Below are 23,527 nucleotides of genomic sequence, written 5' to 3' on the forward strand. Positions count from 1 at the left end.
CAATGTCTCCCTGATCCCATACCCCTACTTTCTAATAATTAACTTTCTACATCTAACTTTGATGGGACCAACTTTTTAAAATTCCACATATAACCACCTTCTTGCAGTGCCTAAGTGTCTGGCTTTGTTCACTTTATAAATGTCACTTACTTACTGACATGTTGTGAACATGATAGGGTTTCTTTTTATGACTTAAGACTGCGTGTGTGTGTGTGTGTGTGTGTGTGTGTGTGTCATACACACACACACATGTCACAGTTTCTTCACACATCAGTCATTTGATAGCACTTTGATAGTTTTCCCTTCTTAGCTATTGTGAATAGTGCTCCAATAAACATGGAAATACAAACTTCTCTTTGTTATATTCATATATAATCTGAATACTGAGATTAGTGCACTATCATGGGTTTTACCATTGGTCCATACATCTTCTTTTATGCCAATACCATGCCACTTCAATGGCTACAGTGTTTCAGTATGTTTTGGAGTCATGTAGTAGTATATTTCCTGCTATATTTAAATGTATCTAATTTTGGACTCATAGGTTCTTTAATATTAGATTATAAAAATTCAGTTGCTTGTGGTGGCACATGCCTTTGATCTCAGTGTTTGAGAGACAGAGGTAGGAGGACAGCCATGAGTTTGAGGTCACTCATTCACTACATAGTGAATTATAAGCTAGCCTGACCTAGAATGAGACCCTATCTCAAAAAAAGAAAATAAATCATTGAGAGGATCAAATTCTCTTCAGTTTACAGCTAGGCCTAAGTTTTAGTTTCTTGGAGAGGCAGGCAAGACTAGGGAAAACCATGAACAAAGGGCATGCCCAAGGTGGTGGGCTTTGGGGACTGAGTCAGTTCCTGGAGACATGTCCAAACATGCCTAGACATGTCCTTTTCATGCTTTTCACAACCCCTTTGTACCTTCTGCCCCAACCAATCAGAGATGTACAACTGTAACTACTGCTTGCAAAGCCAATCATTTTAAAAAGATTACCTAATCTGCCTGGAATTCCCCTAATTGTGCTTAAAAGGGGCCTGTGTGCTCCTCTTGGGTCACTATTTTGTCTGAATGGTTGACCCCTGCATGCTGGCTGATTCTGCAGAATAAACACTCTTTTTTTTTTTTTAACATACTATTTTAGTCTGGGTCTTTCTTCAGTGGTTCTCAGACCCTTACAATCATAATAACTACTATGCTAAAGATGTGCTGCATCTCAAAATACTATATGCAAAAATATCCATTTTGTGTATCTTCTCTTTGTTATTCATTCTGGCAGGTTGAATAGATACCCTCTTGAAGATTCAGTAGTGTTATTAAAGCTTTGTGGATTTCCAGCTACCTGGATGGAAGAGTTGTCACTGTGGTGGATATGAAGTCCAGGCTAAGATATGCAAAGTACCTGAGTTCTGCCTGGAGTTCTTGAAGTTGGCGTGCTTGTGCTGGTGATGTGGCTTTTGGGTTTTGGCTTATGGCTTTTCTTTCTGCTTGGATGTGTGAAAGTGGGTCTGCTTCTGCCATAATGGAATTTCCCCTCTATCTTCAATAAATCCCTCCATCCATAACTGTGCCTGGTTTGGAAGTTCATCCCAGCAATGTGAGGCTGTCTGCTATACACATAATTTGAGATTTTTCACTCTGTTTCAATGTTTTTATACTTTATGTTTTTGACTTGCCATATTGTTCTGAGAAGAATTCTCAGTATTGTGAATAGACAAAATAAAGTGGACATCATGGTTTTAATTTCAATCTTACAGGGACACTTCATTTTCTCGAGATTGGTAAGGGTTGGTTCATGGTATGAGGATATTATCAATTGATGTATGTTCTTTTTGTTCTCAGTTTGTTAAGGCTTTTATCATGAAGGTGTATTGAATGACTTACCTGCCCCAGGAAAGAGACCATATCCTTCTGCCCTCTATTCCCTTGAGGTACTTTATCTCATTTATTTATTTGTTAATATTAAAGTAACCTTGTGGGTTGAATTTCACTTGACCATGAATAACCTTTGTAAATATGTTCTTGGGGGCTGGAGTGATGGCCTAGCAGTTAAGTGCTTGCCTGTGAAGCCTAAGGACCCCGGTTCGAGGCTCGATTCCCCAGGACCCACGTTAGCCAGATGCACAAGGGAGTGCATGCATCTGGAGTTCGTTTGCAGTGGCTGGAGGCCTTGGAGCACCCATTTTCTCTCTCTCTCCCTCCCTCCCTCTCTCTCTCTCTCTCTCTCTCTCTCACTGTCACTTTCAAATAAATAAATAAAAATAAAATATGTTCTTGGATTCAATTTCCTAGAGTTTTTAAGATTTTTCACATCACTTTCACCAAAAACATTGGCCTTGGGCTATGGAATTGACTCAGTGGATAAATGTGCTTTCTTGCAAAGCCTATCAGTCTGGATTTCATTCATAATTGGACTCACATAAAGCCATCTGCACAAAATGGCATGTGTCTGGAATTTTTTACAGTGTCAAGTGGCCCTGGCACAGCCATTCACACTTTCACAATTCATATTCTCTCTCTCCCCCCTCTCTTTTCTCATCTTTCATACACACACAAATATAAATATTAAATATTAAGAGGGCATTCTTTTTGTTTATATCCTGCCTGGTTTTGTTATCAGAGAAATGCCAGTCACATGGAATGTGAATTTGGGAAAAAATCATACAAAATACTAACACATTTAGAAATGTGTAGAGTGCAGGAATGAATCCTTCTGATTTGGACTTCTCATTGAGAAAGACCTTTGATACTGCAGAGCTATATGTCTAGTCTTTCTTTAGTCTCTCTTACATCCAAAGTTTTAGAGTTAGGAGTTTTTCTGCTTTTAAAATATTTTCAGAGAACAAGGTCCTTGTTTCCTTGGTCTTTTTAATCTTTTGTTCATAATATATTCTTTATTATTTCTTGCCTTCTACTAGTGTTAGTTTGGGTATGCCTATAATTTTCTCATTTGTTTGTAAGTAATGATAAGTTGCTTTTTTGAAATCTTTTGCAGAGTCTCATAGTACGGCTCAGGGTGCCCTCAAACTCATGCCTGACCTCCTGACTCAGGCTCCCATGCTCTGGGATTACAACATGTGTACCACATCTGGATTCCCTCTGCTTTGAATTATAAGGTTTCGTGGCTAAAAGCTTCATTTTACTAACTTCCTGCTAGTGCTCATATTTTATTTGCAGTGTTTATTTTATGTTTTATTTATTTATTTTTATTTTTAATTTTTTTTATTAATTAGTTTTGTATTCAGCAAACACAGTCAGTTTGGTACCATTATTAGGCTCATCTGTGACCTACCCCCTCCCCATTGGCCCCTCCTTGTTGAGGTATATGGGTTGTGCATTGTGGAGTTAGCCCACAGTTATGGGTAAGATTAATGTCTCCGCATATCATGACCCAACATGTGGCTCTGACATTCTATCCGCCTCCTCTTCTGCAAAATTTCCCTGAGCCACGTTAGGTTCATTTTTGGTCTGCTTCAGTGATTCAGTGATGAGGTGTTGGGGGCCTCTGATACCAGCACAAGGGGGAAGGAGACCAACACAGAGTAAAATCAACTCCTACTATATTTTATTTTTTGGCTTTAAAAGTCATAGCTAACATATATTTCTTCTTTTCATAGTGCATACATTTTCTTATTGCTATATACATTTTATTTTGTTTGTTCATCATTGGTGGATGATTTAATTGATGTGATTATTTAGTATACTTCTGAAATGCACACTAATTTAATTGCGCTCATTAACATGTCTGTTACCTTATTTGAATTTTTGTGGCAAGACATTTGAAATATCTTGTAGGGGTCTTTCAGCCTGTCCTAGTCAAAACTTTATTTGAGGAACACTGCGATTCTGCTGATACCATGTTTGGGGAATAAGAACATCTGTGCTTAGCCTATATATAATGCTGGGAACAGAATTTGTGATGTCTATTCTCTTGTTGTTAGGGAGGTCTAATATTCATCTATAGTTTCAAGCTAGCCAGAATGTCTCCTGCTCCTGAGATAGGGAATTGTTGTCTATTTTGTTTTGTTTAAGCCATTATCTGCATAAACTCTCATAGACCTTCAACATAGAGCTGTTCTAATAAAAGTTCTACAGGCTGCTGTCTCTGGGCTCCTGTACAAAAAAAAAAAAAAAAAAAAAATCATCTGGAGCCCCCTAGTTCTATTGACTTGCCCCAGGCTCAGCTCAGTGCCTTGGCACTGGTCATTCAGGATCTAAAAACAGGTTCAGTTGGCACCTGCAGGTAATGACACCAACAATTTCTTCTCATCAGTTTTGACATTTATAATCCATCATTATTAATTGTAGTCAGCATGATGTTTCAGCAGTCCTTTAGTGATGTATTCCTCCAGTTGGAGTGACACTTTCTATCCTTTTGTTAATGTCTCCTTATGTGCTTCTCCTTTTTATTCAGTGGGGACCAGCATTATACTCTCTAGCTATATTTTTCCTTGTTTTCATTTTAAAAAGAAATAATGTGGTAGTTGTCTTATAGCCTGGCATATTTCACTTAGTGTTATGCACATATTCTTGTCATCAGCACTGTCTTATATCTAAGGAATGAACAATATTTCTTGGTGTGCATACACTACATTATCTTTATCCTTTAAGCTGGTGGCAAAGGTATACTTTGTTTCTTATATAATAACACAGTGAATATGGATTGCTTTCCTAATTGTTTAGCTCTCATATCAATATTTTGAATCAATTTTCTTTCCCTTTCTTTTATGCCTAAATTAATGAATTTCATCTGAGGTGCTAACAAATAAAAAGCAAACAAATGGCAATCATTTCTCTAAGTTCTACTGTATTTTTCAATCCAACTTTGTGGTTTTCTGAGGTACTTTGTATCCTTTGGCTGAATGGGACCCCTAATACAAAAATCAGCATGGGACCTGAATGATAATACTTTCTGGAACACCAAGGTGTGTGCCATAATATGCTTACAGCTGTAAATGATATATAGATCTCCATGGTTAAAAAATAGTTTCAAGCCAGGCATGGTGGCACACGCCTTTAATCCCAACACCTGGGAGACAGAGATAGGAGGATTACCATGAGTTTGAGGCCACCCTGAGAATACAGAGTTAATTCCAGGTCAGCCTGGGCTAGAGTGAGACCCTACCTTGAAAAACCAGAAAAAAAACACAGTTTCAGGCTGGAGAGATGGATTAGCAGTTAAGGCACTTGCCTACAAAGGCAAAGGACCCATGTATGACTCTTCAGATCCCTCATAAGCCAAACACACGAAGGTGAGGCAAGCACAAGGTCACACATGCCTACTAGTGTCACAAGCATCCGGAGTTTGATTTCAGTGGCTAAGGCACTGGCACGCCAATCCTCTCTCTACCTCTGTCTCTGTCTCTCTCTAAAAATAATTTTTTTTCAAAAAATTTCAAAAACCCAGCAGTTTCATTCTTCATTTTACTTAATGTGTGTAATAACTGTGTGTGTGTGTGTGTGTGTGTGTGTGTGTGTGTTACTGGTGATGGAAACCAGGATCACATATGCTTGGTACTCTACTGCTGACCTACATTCACAGTCCTCAGTTTTTCCATTCTGTGGTGATCGGTATCCGATTTACCCCAGACATTCATGTGTTCTGAATTCTTGTTCCTCAGCTGATGGCAACTTAGTAGGTATAGCCTTGCTGGTGTTGTGTTGATATACATGGACCTTGAGATTTATTAGCCCCTAGCTTGCCAGTGTTAATTGGACTCATTCTGTTTCCCACCTGCTATAGCCAAGGGGATGCCTAGCCATTAGTCATGGATGAAGCTTCCTCTTGAGACTACAATTCAAACTAAATCTTTACTCCTTTCAGCAGGTTTTGGTCTTGTGCTTTGCCCCAACAACAATAATAATTGCATACATGCATTGCATGTCAAGGTATTAAATTTGTAATGTATAACAACATTTAAATGTTCCACAAGGAGACATTAGTTCATACTCTGTGGTTTAAGAATAGAAAGCACCATATATGGATACCAGTTACTGGAGCATTCTGTGTACACTGAATAAAAATGAGATATTGGGATGGTGTTTTGGGGGAGGGGAGAAATTTTACTCTGGAGTGCAAAAAATATACTCTTGCAATTTTATGCATTATATGGCATTAGTATGACAGATAGTAACTTGGCGGGATAATGAATGTGTCAGAATTCCTAAAGCCAGACTCTTGTTTCAAATTTCTTCTAGCTCTAACTTCATATGAAATCAAGTCAGCACATTATTTTAAGGCTTGTACTTGCCTTCTCATTTTTTCTTGCATGGGAAGAAATATGAAGTCATCTGTTTGTAAAGACATATAATAACTCTCATTTAATTTGTGACATTCTCCCAAATTAATATTCGTAATTCTCAAATGGAAATATTTCCATTAAAATTTGCAAATTTTTTCTGTGTCTTCCTAATCCATAGCTTTCTAAATCTTCCTTCTTCTTCCCATTTTCTGTTTACACATCCCTAGAAACACCGTTTAAATCGTTTCTTATAAAATTTCCATTTGTCTCTAAAACTGTTTAGTTAAAACACATTTAATTTAGAAATTTGACTAAAATATAAGTTTCCAAGCTCTATCGTACAGCCTGATAAATCACCACCTCATTTAAGTTTTTATTTCTCAACCCACAGGTTTCATTTGTTTACTGAAATATATAGTAATGTTGTATGTATTGTTTACAATGTTGTAATATATAGCAATTTTTTGTCTTTTCTATTTTTCATTACTTACTTTGTCATGTGTATGTGTAGGATGTATGTATGTATGGGCTTACACTCGAATATCAGAAGACAACCTCAAATTTTTCTCCTCTCTTTCCACTTTCTTTTGAAGCAAAGTCTCTCTTTCCGTGACTGCATATAAAATTCTGAATTTTTAGGCTCTGCCTTCCATTGCTGTAGGTATCTTGAAATTATAAAAAGGTGTGCCACATTGATTATGGATTTATATTGGCCCTGAGAAAGATTGAGCTCGGGTTCATAAGTTTGCAAGCAGGTTCCTTTAACCACTGAGACATTCTTCTCCTCCCTTTTTACTTGAGATGGTGTCTCATGTGGCCCAGGCTGAACTGAATCTCTGGTACTCAACCCTATATAGCAGCATGAGCATGAACTTTATCTAATGTGTTGTTTGTCTGTGGACATGTTCAGCACTTATTTGTCCAGATGAACCTGAGTTATAATTGAATACTTTTGGTATGTTTTACTAAGTGAATGATGATTAAGGCAATTTTAATATTATCCATGTAAATTGTTTAATTAAACTCTAATTAAATATAAACAAATTTAAATTATATCTTTATTGCTATATTCTAACCATTTCATCCAATTTTGATTAAGCCCAAAAGAATATCCTCAATGTTGTATACTCTGATCAAGTGTGATTCATCTCAAGGATAGAGTGATAATTCAAATACAAACTTCAATAGATATAGAACAATAAGTTGACAGAAAGAAGTAAAAAGAACATGTAATAACCTCAACAAATGCAAGGAAAAATAGCTTTGATAAAATATTACAACTCTGCTGAAATAATTTAATCTAGCATGAGAAAAATGACAAGAATTTCCACCTTTACCACTACTAGTATCTTATTGTAATTCTTAGCTAGAATAATGCAAGAGAAAGAAATAAATTATATCCTTATAGAAAATTTAATACCCAGATTTCAGACATGACATTTCCTATGTACAAAAACTTGAAGACTACAAAACATTAAACTGATTAATAAGACTTTCTTTGAATTGTTCTTGTCAGATATTTTTTTCTCCATTTTGTCTCAGTAACTAGAAAATTAACTAATACAGCATCCAAGAATGCACAAGACCCAGGGTTAATTCCCAATATACAAGCACACACACACACACACAATCAACTGTGTGCACATCTGGTTGCTTAAATATATTTAAATATATATATAAGCCACATTTTTTGAATAACAAAATAATAAGAACCAAAATATATCAAAGCTGCTGTTTTGCCAGGAGGCAAATTTTATCGTAAGAAAAGTGATTTTAAAATTGCCTTGGTAGGACCATTTTACCTTGATATGCATGGAGGAGTGTTGCAGTTTGTTCTAACACTCCTGTCAAATCTCCCATTATAGAGAAGTATACTTATTGAGGAAGCTGTGTTGCAGATTGCAATGGAATTCTGAGTGATGATAATTCCTTAACTGTAATAATTTTAATGATGTCAGTGTAATTGTTATGTTTGAATACTTACCTAATTGGACTTAATCTAATCAGTTAAATAAGTTTTCCTATTTAAAGCTCCCAAACTCACTCTGCCATATACCTGGGTAACTATAACTATCAAAGATGGATTTTCAGAGGGAATTGGTAGCTCTGAGAAAATCTAAATCATAGTTTTTATAATTTCCTTCATGTATCTGACCCACATCAACAAAGCCTAGTGACCATTAACTGAAAACTCAGAAAAGCTGAGGCAAGATATGTTTCCACTTTAAATTGTTATCTTGGATATTTTATTATTTTAAATTTTATTGCCGGTGGCAACCATTTATCATATCACTTTCATTCTCGGGTGAATGTGTGTGAGTTGTGGACAAGCTGTTGCTTTTAGATTTCATCTCTTCTGAAGACTTACTGGTGGTGGTGCAAAAGACAGGTCCAAATTCACCCACATGATAAGTCTCAGTGTGGTGCAGTGCCTATGTCTCTTTTGTGCTATTTCAGATACCAACTGGGTTTCCACCAGTAAGCAATTCATAAAAGATCATGAGAAACAATGTGTGGAAGACTCATCAATGGTTTCATAAAAAAAAAGTTATATCAGAAAGGACACCCCATTATGTTAGCTATGTTCTGTTCTTCAGAAAAAAATCAATTCATCCAACATAGAAGAAGGATGTTAGTATGAACTAGAAGAATCAACATATCTGAGCAGGCTCCTTGCACTGCCTTCCTGGTTCAAAAGCCATTGGGTCCCCAAATCATGGAGCCCCTGCTTTGGAGTGTGTGCAATAGTAGTAAGTAGGCCAGATCTCCTTGTTCCTCTCCTCCTCCCAGTTCACTGGACCTGATCCATTCCCCTACTGTTGGCTTGTGGCTGCCTGGACCCTTTGAGCTTGCTGTGGAAGCAGGCCCCTTGTTCTGCCTTTCTGATTGAATGGCCACTAGGTCCCCATCCCTCCCCACTCCCTTGCTATGGAGGGTGTGCATGCTGAGTGAGTAGGCCACAGCTTGCAGTTCCTTTCCCACCACCATTTTCCTGGTCTTGGTACCCCTGCTGCTGCCTTGGCAACTAAAGGTCCAGGCAATAGGGAAGGAAGGTCTTAGGGGGTAGAGAATTGGAGGGTAGGAAAAAGAAACAAAACTAAATTTAAAATGAACTGGTACCGTAGAAACCTTTATTAATGGAGAAAGACTAAAAGATATAACCCTCAACAGGAGTAAAGGGGAAGCACCTGAGAAAGGCCCTGGAGAATGTTGGATGAAGCCTAGGTTTTGTTTTTTATTTCCTTTTTCTTTCTTTCTTTCTTTTTTTTCTTTCTTTTTTTTTTTTTTTTTGTTGTTGTTGTCTCTGGCCCTGTAACTCCCAGTATCAGAGATTGGTTGCTACCCACAATGATCTGTTGATCAGAGAGACATATGAAGTCCCCAAAACAAGACAAGTTTCTGTCAAAGCACTTGATTACCTGCCTGAGGCAAAAGGTAAGATCTTATTGCTGAAGATACCATATGCTGACATAGAGCATGGAAACACCTGGTTGGGTTCCAGAAGACAACCAGTCCCCAGACAGCCTTTCTAGTGCTGGAAAGCTCTACATGAGCTACTGGGGGAAAGTGGCCAATAATGATCTGAGCAACCCGAGTTCTAAGCAAACACCCTGACAGAATGTATATATTAGTGCAATAGTTGCCCACAGAGTTGGTGGGAAACCAATAGCTTTCTGATTGGCTAAGAGATCTTCTCAGTGGAAACGAACCCATGGGAACCAGGTCAGAATCCTATGGAGACAAAGATTGTGCTCTCCAGTGTCCAGCTCTCACTAGTCTTTGGCTAAAAAAGGGGTTATACCCATTAAATTCTCCCTAAATTAATAATGCTTATGTTATTTATACTATCCTGACTCCACTCTCCATTGGATAATCTGTTCTTTTTCAGAAGGTAGTAAGATCTGAGGAGATAAACTTCCCCTCTCACTTTAGCCTACTCACAGCTGAAACCACAGAGGACCTGGGGAGATGAGCAAGAGTGCTACTTTAATGGTGAACCTCATAATCAGTTCCAGGGTGAAGGAGACAGATCCTGAGGATTCTCAATACTTATCAATGCATAGATCCAGGGTTTCTAAGAGCTCATCACTGAAATAGACTTAAAACTCACACACCACGGCTCAGGGAATTTTGCGAAAGAGGGGACACAAAGACTGTAGAATCTACAGGTTGAGACATTATGCCCAGATACAGTCCCTTCCTCCCAAAATAACTGGCTGAAATAACTGGCTGCTGTTCCTACAGTGCATAACTTTCAACCCCATGGGAAATACCTGCAACCCCATTGAGTAGGATCACAGTGGAATGGAGGCAGGGAAGAGGGAAAGGAGGGTACTAACACATGATATATCCACATAAAATGTTGCTAATAATAATAGTAGTAGTAGTAAAGGAGGAAAACAAAGAATATATCCACAAAGTGTTGTCTTATTGCTTGTCAAAATTTTATTTGGCAGGCTGGAGAGATGGCTTAGCAGTTAGGCTCTTGCTTGTGAAGCCTAAGGATCCCGGTTTGAAGCTCGATTCCCCAGGTTCCACATTAGCCAGATGCACAAGCCAAAGACCCATCTTTCCAGCTCTTCAGAATTTGCAAATATCATATTTCCATTATTTATTTAATTCACAGTGTAAAGGAATGCCATTTTTAAACCCCAATTTAAAAGAAGTCATTATAGTAGGCATGTTTAACTGCTTTACATTCATTATAGCTTTATAACCCCCAAATTTATTTATGCTGATTAAGAGATATACCCAATATTCGAAAAATTACTTGGGAAATCTACAATAGATATCTGTATTGGATTTTTTTATTTAGTTATTTTTTGAGGACAAGGTCTCAATCTGTAGGCCAAGCTGGACATGAACTTATACTGTCACTCAGGTTGGTCTTGAACTCATGGCAGTTCTCTGGCCTCACCCTAGTCTTCTTCATTTCTAAAACACATTGAGAAAGATGCCTCTTCTCCAATTGGCCTTACTCATGTTTGCATACAATACTTCTGAATAGTTTGAGTAGCTTGTTATAAACACTAGAATGACGTCAACATCAAAGATGACACAATTTTCCTAATAAAGGTATATGAAAACTTGCATATTAACTCATTCTAAATTGAAAATAGCTTCTGAATTGTCAATTTTGCCCAAACCAGCATTGCTCAGTTATTTTTCTTTCCATCTCTCTTTCTCTCTCTCTCTCTCTCTTTTTTTTTTTTACTACTAAAGAACATTGGAATGAGTTCTTAAATGTTTAAACAGTTTTCTTTTGCCTTTTAATAGCAAAACTGTGTTACATTGTCTTAACCTCTAGAAATGCAAAAATGGAAAAGTAATAGATTTATGAATGAAATTAGAAACTAGGCATCTGTGTCAGATATCTGGTTACTGCCAAATATTTATCCCAAGAAAAACATTTTTGCTGCCAAATTTTATTACAGCAAGAGAAAGCTCTCTCAGGAATATTTCTTGTTTGACAAAGTGTCATTTTGTGTTCTATTTGTGGAAAGCCAAAAATTAACATTTATTTCAATAATTGTGACATATTCCAGGTTCAATCATTCTGCCTATCAGAAATAAATTGATGTATATAATACATAAAAAATAATTACTGTGGCTGACCACCACTAATTCATACTATTAAAAATGGCAAAATAGCTGCCTATGGCGTGCACACCTTTAATCCCACACTCGGGAATCAGAGGTAGGTGGATCACTGTGAGTTCAAGGCCACCCTGAGACTGCATAGTGAGTTCCAGGTCAGCCTGGACTAGAGTGAGACCCAGCCTGGAAAAAAAAAAATTACACACACACACACACACACACACACACACACACACATGGCAAACTACTAACTGGCATGGCAGTGATAAAGGAATAGAGAACATCAGGCAGTCAATTCTGACTGTAAGGTGACATGGGAATGAAAATTAATTTAATGGGACTATGGCTTCTCAAAGGTGGCCTTGGAAACTGTGGCTTCCTAATGCTTGCCAGCCACAGCACTGTACTCTGGGATTCAGACCTTGAGGATTTCAGCAGCGACCTCACCAATTGCCATGACAAACAGATTCACAGTTTTCTATGATTGCTTAGCTTTGACAAACATTCAACGATTCAAAAATTGTCATTAGATATCTATTTCACAGTTTGTTTTCAGTAACTGTGTTATGACTCTGGGAATTTAATAGATTTCTCCTTTGTTTTCCATCTCCTCTATTATTTGACATACTCACTACTGACAGTAATAATGCTTGATGGTAAGTAGGACAATGCTACGAGGGTTAGAACATAAATTTGAAACACTTATTTCCAAAGTTATGGGAAGGCTAGCATTTACCTTCTAACTCATAGGGTTAGCACAATGAAAGTTAGTGACGCTATGTACAATACTGTGATAACTGCAACGCCTACCTTCTGCTTGATGGGACAAAAGACCCGACCAGAAACCACTTAGGGAAGGAAAAGGTTCATTTCAGCTTATAGTTTCCAGAAGACATTTAATTGAAGAGAGAAAAGTAGATCAGGAACAGACAAAGTGGTATCACATCCCCACGGCAGCAAGGAGGATGGAGAGAGAGAGAGAAAGAGAGAGAGAGAGAGAGAGAGAGAGAGCTCACTGCACACCAGTGGGTTTGGAATAACAAACTCAAGGCTAGCCCCCAGTGACTCAGTTCCTCTAGCAAGGCTACAACTTATAGTGGCTCAACCAGCTGGGAACTAAGTATGAGTTTTAATCACAACATATGAGGCTACAGGGAATATTTTACATTCAACGAATCACAATATATTATACTATTGTGATTAACTATTTCTCCTCTTCCTGACTGAACAATCTAGACTGAAAATGAAGGTTCAACATGATTGAACATAGTTTATGCACTTTGCACTCTTTGGGCTGTGAACCCATAATTAAACCAATATCCTTGTTCTCTGATGCAAGAGTGTTGATGAAATGAAGTTTCAATAGACAGACGGACTGCCCTATAGCAGGGAATTGCAATTATGCACAATGTAGTAGAAACCGTAACTACAAATAATAATATACAAGATGGTCTGTGTGTTAATTAGTTTGATTTACTCATTTTTCTATGCATTAAAACAGCAAATTGTACATGCAATTACTAATAAGTGGGATTTAAACTCATAATTCACTTTTCCTAATTTTTGTCTAATTGTTATCCTCAGGATATTTAAACAGGGAAGAGACTTTCATGATTAAAAAGGTAACCCAGTATACTCCAGACAAGGGCCAACAAAACTCCATATTCTTTTCCTGAGAGGATATGAATTAAAGGGAAGCCAATGATAAATTCACTTGTCTAGATGCCTGTTAAAATAGGAAAGAGAAAAAAAAAATATTTTCTTCTTTTTTGTTTTTTGAGGTAGGGTCTCACTCCAGTTCAAGCTGTCCTGTAATTCACTATGTAGTCTCAAGGTGGCCATGAACTAATGGTGATCCTCCTACCTCTGCCTCCCAAGTGCTGTGAGTAAAGGAGTGTGCCACCATGCCAGGCTAAAAGAAATTGATTTTATCTACCAAATCAGAGTGAGCATGATTTGGGCATGGTTGTTAGCCAAGGCTACTAGGAATATTGCTTTCAGTCCAGGCATGGTACACACTGGTGTTCCCAAAACTAGGGTGGTTGAGGAAAGAGGATCAAGGCTATTCTGGGATTACGTAGTGAGCTCCAGGGCATTCTGGGCTATAGTATGAGACCTTGACTTAAACAAACAAACATAAAACAAATAAAAACAGAAACATGATTGCCTATCAACTCAATCTCCTACATATGGCCAAAGAAGTAGATATACCAAAGAATACTGGAAATAAATGGACATCAATTTCTTTGTTTACTTTATATGTTCTCAAATAATTTTTTTTAATTTTTATTTATTTATTTATTTGAGAGCGTCAGACACAGAGAGAAAGACAGATAGAGGGAGAGAGAGAATGGGCGCGCCAGGGCTTTCAGCCTCTGCAAACGAACTCCAGATCAAATAATTTTTAACATTTCCATTTACTTATTTGAAAGTGAGAAAAACAGAGAAAGTCAGATGGGCAGAGAGACAGAGAGAACTGCAAATGAAGTTCTGAAGTCCAGACACACGTGCCACTTTGTGTACCTGGCATTACATGAGTACTGGGGAACCAAACCCAGGACATCAGGTTTTTCAAGTTTATGCCTTAATGACTGAGGCATTGTTCCAGCCTCTAAATAACTTTTACTCTTTATATGGAAGCTTATATACTGTAATAAATACAGAGAAGGGAAACTAAATGTGTGTCACATAAGGCAAGACAATAATAATTGATCATTGATGTTTCATTCATTCCTTTCAGTTCCAAACAAAGGGTCTCAATCTACCTCATAACTTTTTAGACCTGCAAAACTTCACAGATATGTTCTGAAAGATGTGTTGGCAAATAAAAAAGATAAAAAATAATAAAAATAATAAACCTGTATGTGTGATATACTTGCTGCCAATATTTCTATCAGACATCATAGCTATAAAGGAGAATAATTATTCAGAAGCACATAGACTTCTATATGGAGTGTTTTGGTATAATTAAATTTATGCTTTTACATCATTTCATACACTTATTAAAGATTATTTTTATGCTGGTGTTAATTTAAGTAATTGGTGTGAGTTTATGGACTTCCATGCATAACTCCCAGGAAGATTATGGCCATCATTTCACCCTTGAAGCTAAGAAGATACCATTGTTATACTTATCAAAACATACTCTCATCCTGTGAGGTACACAAAAGACATGTGAAATTATTTCTGACAAACCATTTCTAAAAGTCATGAGTATTAAGATTAGAACCAGTTACAGGGGCTAGGAACATGGCTTCATGGGGACCAGGAATAGGGAACTGAATTTGATCACTAGAACCCTTACAAAAAGCAAATGTGGCTATTCATGCCTATAACACCAGTGCTGAGGGTGAAGGAGACAGTGAAATCCCAAGAACTTTTGGTCAGGCAAAGTGAGTAAATATTGGTGGCTCAAGGTTCAATGAGAGATTCTTGTCCCAATGAAATAAATGGCCTCACGGAGGACATTTGATGATATTCTCTTCTGAACTCCACATACATGCACATGGCACATGCATTTGAACCCATATATCCATAAACACATCACATACAAAAAATAAAAAGAATTACAGAAACAAGGTAGCAATCTCTGAGAGACAAGATATGCCACACTTAGAATAACTCCATGGAAGAGAAGAAATTTAGGACCAATGTCTCAATCAAAATTAGTTATCTTTGAAGTATTCTAGTACAAATTCTGAAAGATACTAACCCCCCCCCCCAAAAAAAAAGAACCAATTGGAATTCCATGAACTCCATCAATTTTCTTGGCAGGTTTGTGTCAAGCAAATGGTAAATTTGACCTTTTCCATATTATGAAAGTGGTAGGAATGGTAAACTCCTTTCTGTTATAAATATTCAAATGTTTGCACATTTTTCAGACATTAAAGTAATGTATTAATACTATTCACTTTGAAGGTCATGAATATTTATGAGCTTATAATGCTGATAACCAAATGAGGAAATCTACCTAAATAAATATCACCTAGGGGAACACACTTAGCAAAGTCTATATAACTAAAAGCATTGGTATAAGTAGCTTCTGTGAATTACACAATAGAATCTTCCTATATGTCTACCGTAGATTACCTTGATATGACAATTTTGTGATTGCAATAAATAACAAGCCTACTGTTCTTTCTTTAGGGTGTCGTTTTTTACTTATAAAGTGCTCATTTAACTAAAAATATATTACAAGACAGGCACTCCACATATTAGCAATAAAATTATCTGCACATCTCTGTCAGTAGAAGTAAATGTTATGTGAAATAACTAAATTGAAATCTATTTTAGGTTAACTTTAAATAAAATTACTAGAAGAAAAAATACAAAGGAATGAAAATATTGCATGAACTCTTGTGTAACTGTAATGGGCAGATCAAATTATCATAGGGAATAAAAATAAATAATATAAGTAAAGAGCATCTTAGATTTTTCAATATCTTTTATTACTTGAACAATGACTCACAACCTCAGCTATTTAACATTAATGTTTTACACTTTGAGCAAATTACTCATGTCTTTTGTGTTTATTGAGCTAATAAAATTACATCTGTGAGACATCTGTCTTCATTGTTGAGACTTGGATAAGTCTGTTAATGTGTTGTCTTATATTTCAGTAAGATTTGCAAAGAGCCAATTGATTGGTGTTTAACATATTTTCATAGTAGGTTTTTGAAGGAAATAGCTACCTACAGATTACAGTTAGAGTTATCCAACCTCTGTAATAAAATAAAATTATAAGCTTGTGGCTGTGGGGATGGCTCAGTAAAGAACACCTTCTGCACAAACATGAGGAATTGAGTATGATCCTTACACCCACATAAAAGTCAGGCATGGTCACCAAGACCTGTAACCTCAATGCTGATGGAGGCATAGACATAAAGATCATTGAGGCTTTCTGCTCCACCATTATAAAAAAAAAAAAAAAAAAAAAAAAAAAAAAAAAAAGTTTGAGCTTTGTGTTTTATGATAAAGCCTCTCTCAAGGAAATAATAAGCAGGACAATAGTCCTTAAGACTCTAGCATAGGGTTGCATCTCTAACAAATACATATGCCCATTCATGTACCCATTAAATATATATATATCTTTCATTGTCTATCATGAGCCCATAAGTGTAAAACATATTATTTTTGACCTTCTGCTGATAAACAGCATCTACCAGATTAACTGTATGCCTGAGGTAAACATACCTTTGAGATATTTAATGAGCAATTTCTGGTACAAATAAACATATAGGTGGACATATAGAAACAATGTATTACCACTTGATAAAATGAAAGCATATGTGCATAGATGAATCAGTTTGGACAAAATATATTTTATTCAATAAATTTGAAAAAATACTGAAAACGATATAAATAATATTATTAACATTCTTTCCAATCATAAGTCTTTTCCTTGAGGCTAACGATTGTTGACCGTTATTTTGTATTTATCTTAACAAGTTTTTATATGTAACATAAAAACCAAAACAGACTGAGTAACTTATGTTCATTCTGGAAAGAATGAAATAATGAAATAACTTCTGTAAAACCAATCTGAGTGGACACCAGACAATTTTAGAAAGGAAATAATTGTTGAAAAATTGACATTTATGAATATTCTAATGACTTATCACATGTAAACAGTGCTAATCCCTGCTAATATATAATAGAAAAAAAAAACAGGAATGATAACTACACAAAATGATATCCAATAGGAAGGGAAAAATCCTACAGATATTTAGCATAACTCATTAACCTTGATGAGTTCAACCCCTTGTTCCAATTTGAGGGAGAATAAAAAGATCTTAGTCCTAGGATCCTAGGCTAGTTCTGGCTTGGGAGAAAATACCCTTTTATCTTTTGAAGTTCTCACAATTTTTCAGATTATACAAATAATAAGAGCTGAAATAATTTATATATGCATGGCTTGAGAAAATGACACTTTATTAGAAATCAATGTAATTGGGATTATGACATTGTATTTTAGCACCAAAAAACTAGATAAGGATGAAAAGCAAACACATTACACTAATATTTGCAGATTGTAATAAATTTGCAGATTACAATGAGTGAGGCTGTATTTAAAACCTTTGTGTTTAAGTGTAGCTACTTCAAATAACTTCATATGAATTAGTAGACAAAGTTAAAAGCAGGAAAATAGTGAAGTGTGTGTGTGTGTGTGTGTGTGTGTGTGTGTGTGTGTTTGTGTATGTGGAGTGTTTCTTAGAGTTCATTTTTAATATTCAATTTCAACAGATGCATGTACAAGTTTTTTTTTATTACAATTCCTTAAAATCATTTCCAAAAAAGCTCCTTGCAGGTACTACTATGCCCATAATATGCCCATTTTAACTGTGATTTTTATTGAGATATACTTAGAAATTAGCAAAAGTTGAATAATCTTTGTTCAATAAACATCTGTAGAAAATATCTATACTAAAATTAGCAAAACAAAATAATGGTTTTGTATAGCAGAGATTAACATTTATATGCTGATTTTGAAAAAATGTAAATATGATAGTTTATACATATACGTAATATATAAAATTTTAACATATATTAAAAGTTTATTATTTTTTCAATGTAAAATATGAGTGAAAATTGAATGTATTTCTCACTTTCTTATATTCAAGTAAATTCCAATTGTGATCTGACATTTTTCATGGAGTCTGCATAAGCTATCTTGCCCACCTTATATTCATGATCACACACACTGAAGAAGGCAGGACACAGGGTAAAAAAAGACTCCAAACTGCTATGTCATGGCAACCTGAGTCAGCCTGAGTTCAATTAGCTTACCCACTCACTAAAACTGAAGTCCTTGTGAAGTCTTCTTCACTTAACAATATACATAGATCTAAAGCTAACAATCTTCAAGCTTGCTTAAGTGGCTCATTCCAGAGACAGAGGCAGGTGAGAAATGAGTTCAAAGGGAAGTGTAGGTTACATGGTGAGATTTTTACTCAAAAAATGTAAAATGTAAAAGCAAGTAAGTGAATGAATTAGTGAATAAACTAATAAATGAACAGATGAATAAATATCTTTAAAGGAACTTTAAGCAATTTGGCTCATTTCTCTTTTTACAAATAGTTTTATTAGAAGATTGGATAAAATACACGTACCAGGACATGTGTTATCCTCACTCACAGAACACTAACAAGCCGTTTTCCTACAATTGGAAAAATACAGGATTCACAAGTACCACTATATTCAAATCCATTAAGTTGAACTGAAGAGATGGCTCAGCAGTGAAGGCACTTGCCTTGAACCCAGGTTCAATTCCCCAGTCCCCACATAAAGCCAGATGCACAAAGTGGCATGCACTTCTACAGTTTGTTTCCAGTGGCTGGAGGCCCTGTGGTTTCTATTCCTTCTATCTCTCTATCTTTTGCTGTGCTCCCCTGCTCTCTCTGCTTGCAAATAAATAAATAATAAGTACACACACACACACACACACACACACACACATATATATTAAATCTGTAAAGTTGATCTTAGAAAACTAGCAAGACAAAAAAAGATTTGAGAAAGAAGAAACAAAACTTAATTTGCCAGTAAAGCCAAATAAAAAGTGTTCAGACTCTTCCCCTGTTAATTACACTGGGAACTAACTTCCTTTCCTATCACACAAATATAAATTTGACATATTAATTACAAGGTGTTATGTCTGCCCTTAATCTAGATCAAAATGTGAAATTATACCTCTGTATATGAGGAATCACAAAGGTACATACCAGTTCAGAAATATTTATTTTAAAAAGTAAGTAGTAAGTGAACTTTTATTGCTAAGTAGATAAAACAAAGTTTATTTAAATAATATTTATAGGCTGGAGAGATGGCTTAGCAGTTAAGGTGTTTGCCTGCAAACCACAGGATCCCAGTTGAATTCTCCAGACCCACGTAAGCCAGATGCACAAGGTGGTGCATGCACCTGGAGTTCATTTGCAGTGGCTGGTGACCCTGGTGTGCCCATTCTCTCTCTGTCTTCCTCTCTTTCTCAAATACATAAAATATATTTAAAATAGAAAAAAATAAAAATTTTAAATAATATATATGTAACATGAGGGTAACACTAAACTAAACTTTTAATGGTACAAAGTGTTAGAATTTGTAACTATAGAATAAAGGAATGATCTAAATAATAATAATAAAGGAATATCTGTAAGAATATTCTTTATTTGGAACAAAAAAATACTGTTGAGATTACAGATGGATACAATAGGCGGGGTTGAATTTAAATACAACATTAGCTTCCAGCATCATCCCTGACTTTTAAAAGAAACTTGAGAAATGAAGGAGGAAAAGTTCTGTGACTTTTTATGATTTTATATGTCTTTGATACTTTTAGTTTTCTCCATAGTAAAAAATAAGAACATGGTTGGCTGCCATATGTGCTCAGTGGCTTCGTAGCAGGGGCCTTGTGAAGAGCAGCTCAGCAGGTCAGCAGGAATTATAATAGCGACAAGTGCACCTGTAACTGCCTCGGGAGGATGAATGTGAGGAAGTGATTCTGCCTTTTCCAAACTTTAAGGCGCATGGACCAGATTTCTGTGGAGATTTTCAGCAGCAGATATTTAAGTTAGTTTTTGTCTGACTTAGAGATGCTGGTATTGAGTTATTTAGTGTGTTTTTATGCACTAATAAAATAGTTGTGAGTTTTGCCTTCATTGGTCTCAAAATAGCATGAAATTCTTTGTTCACATTTTATCCAAAGAATACTTTTTCAAAAAACTTAGTACTTGAGCTCTCTTATTTCCTTCTCCCAGTTTGGATTTCTGATGCAAAGCCATCCCAGCAGAATCGCTGAAGGGAAGCCATGTAGTTAACCCTGATTTCTCTGCAGCTGTACTTGAACAGATGTTACACTAGCCTGGGTCCATTGTGAAAGATTACCTCATGAATGCTTGAGATTTGAATTGGGATCACCAGAGCTCATCTAGATGCTGGGTGGTCTGATGGCCACTTGAAAGCCCAACACTTGTTAGTCAGAAGCAGGGGATTCCCCTGGACAAGCCTTCTAACTATTCAGCAAGCACTAGGGTCAAAAGAGAGATCCTATCTCACTAAATAAGTGAGCCATGGATAAAGACAGCCAATGTCAAGCTCTGGCTTCCACATGAACGCATACACATCACCCACACATGTGATCTGGAATACATGTCCACATGCATACCATATATACACAAATATGGGGAGGAAAGGTTACTAGAATTATGAGAATAATTTGAAATTGAAGGCTCTCCTCCAGCCCCAAAAGTAAAACAGCCTCTCCTGTAGTTCATGACCCATGAGCTAACATTGACTTAAGCCACCCATAAATCATAGAGAAACAACCCATATGAGGACCCACAAACAACCTCCAACCACACTGACACATCTGGGGCATTACAATCTCAGAAACCACAGTCCGGGAATCACTTCTGAAAATACTCTCAGCAGCCTCTAGAGTCCCATCCCCACCTGCTCATTTGGCCTGTACATTTATAAGCCTCACTTCAGTTATGGTGAGAAGTAGAGAGCACCAAGCCCCCACAGAAGTCTCTGTCCCTTACTGTTTATCATACTTGCAATGAACGGTTTTCTTCGGTAGCAGTTCGAGTCCATTGACTTTTGCTTCAACATCCCTTACATTTATTGGTGCCCAGATCTCACCCTCATGGGTGTGCGGGGCTGAAGACCCTCCCAGCCTCCAGTGGCTCACTCTTTTGGAGCAAGGATACTCTCCTAGACCACTAAGAGGTTAACAGCAGATAGTTGTGACCTGCATGGCCTCTGCCCACGTGAGGTGCAAACCCCATTCACCCTTACAGGCCAGGGCACTTTCCTGTACGCCTAGCAGGAAGGCTCTTTACCTTAGTTTTCGCTTTCCATCTTCCTCCGTTTCCCCCACCCCTGCCGCCCCAACTCTCAAATTCAAAGGAAAGGTCCTTTGTTCCACCGCATCTCACCCACAACCTCCAAACCTCCAAGCCTTCAGGATATGGTAAAATTCATTCAGTCTGTAGTGTGGAGGCACCCAGCCCTGAACCTCAAAGACTGAATGTCTCCCATGCTGTACTCTGCACACTCTCAGAGGAGGCTCCAGGAGGAGCCTGCCCGCTTTGCTAATCCACAGGCCCCTCCACCTGCGAGTGCAGGGGATGGCCCCTCCTAATCTTTGGTATCTCTTTCCTTTCCATTGCCCACCCTGAGCCTTGGACACATCACAGATGGAGACACGGGACACTTCTTATTTCAACATTAGTCCAAAATGGGTTCCAAATTGTCAGTTCTAAAGGACACGCCTTCAACTTGCCTCAAGGGTAACCTCAGAGAGCTCAGATTAATAGAGATTCATCCCTTAAATCTAATTTGGCTCACCCCTCAGATCTTGCCTCTCAGTACGACCTAGACAATGGCAGTCGCACGCCAGGATTTATCACTTTCAAATTTGATATACTCACTGATCTCAACAATTATCTCAGATGGAACAGAAAGCGGTCTGAGGTACGCTGCTTCCAAGGCCTCTTCGCCCTCTGCTGTAATCCCTCCCTTTGCTCCCTCGGCTCAGCTTCCCAAAGCTTGCTCTGTTAGCCAAGACACTAAGACCTGCCCTCCTGAAAATAGCCAAACATCCTCCTTTACTCCAGCTGTCAAACCTCCCCAACACTCACAGCTCCTGCCCCAGCCACACCTTCCAACTGCAGACCCTCTTTCTGCTGGAATTTCCCTCCCTAGCTCGTCCCATGCCACCTCAACTGCCCCTTCACCCATGTCTCCCAAATCCTCTGCCTCCGTCTCACGAGCTCACCCTACTTCAATGCTCCACCTTATTCGCCTCCCTCTTCTTCATTGCCTCTCTGCACACCAGCCCTTTTTACCCCTTAGTTTAAAACAACAACAACAACAAAATCACGAACCCACAATGTTTCCCTTGCGTGAGGTAGTGGTGCAGGACGGATCTACCCCAGTTCATGTCTCATTTACATTAAATAAAATGGACTTCATTGAACAAAACTTAGGCTACTTTTCGGAAACCTCCAACATTTCAGAAAACAATTCATAGGACTGACTAAAGTTTATTCTCTAACTTAGAGTGATATTTATAGAACAGCCCTTAACCCCATTCTCATTCCTCATCAAAGGAACCCTCCCCATCGCAGTCTCTCTTTTACTTTTGATGTCTTGATCTTTTCCTCCTCTTCTGATGGTCTTATGCAGGTAGTGTCAGGCACTGAGAGGCCATGGATATCCGGGCCATTTTGTGTCTAGAGGGATCATCCTTAAAAAATATTTTTAAAGAAGCATCACAGGACTAAGGGGAAAAAAACTATGCATATTGAAATGATAACAAAAACAACAACACCTGTAAGACTTAGCTAACTTTCTTCTTGCACCCTGAGGTGGGCAGTGAAAATAAAGGAGGAAATGACTTAATGACCAGCACTTCCCCATAAGACCACACACACACACATGAACAGTGTAATAAATTAGAAATTATTACTTCTGATGATATATTATACTTATATTTTAAAATTGTTTCTTTTACTATGTCATTTTATATAAAAACTGATACATTGTTGAGTTAAGCATCTGCTATTCATTATCTACACTGTTTTTCCATGTTATTGTTTCTCATCAAAATTGAAGGCAGTTGTCATAAAACCAATACTGAATGAGAATAGTGATATGATCTTTTAGCTAATTAAAACTACATCAAG

At 37.2% G+C, this 23,527-nt stretch overlaps 2 protein-coding genes across 6 annotated transcripts in view; one reads left to right on the plus strand and one right to left on the minus strand.

Moving 5' to 3' along the window:
* Positions 1-23,527, minus strand: part of Pcdh15 (protocadherin related 15) — a 1,075,820-nt gene that overhangs the window by 626,451 nt on the left and 425,842 nt on the right. The window lies entirely within an intron of this gene.
* Positions 1-23,527, plus strand: part of LOC101616741 (protein FAM136A-like) — a 152,105-nt gene that overhangs the window by 92,195 nt on the left and 36,383 nt on the right. Inside the window, exon 5 of the mRNA XM_045137750.1 lies at positions 22,195-22,313. Coding sequence (XP_044993685.1) covers positions 22,195-22,313 — 119 coding nt within the window. The remainder of the gene's footprint in view (positions 1-22,194; positions 22,314-23,527) is intronic.

Source organism: Jaculus jaculus, chromosome 18, assembly GCF_020740685.1.
Source record: "Jaculus jaculus isolate mJacJac1 chromosome 18, mJacJac1.mat.Y.cur, whole genome shotgun sequence".
NCBI classification, from domain to species: domain Eukaryota; kingdom Metazoa; phylum Chordata; class Mammalia; order Rodentia; family Dipodidae; genus Jaculus; species Jaculus jaculus.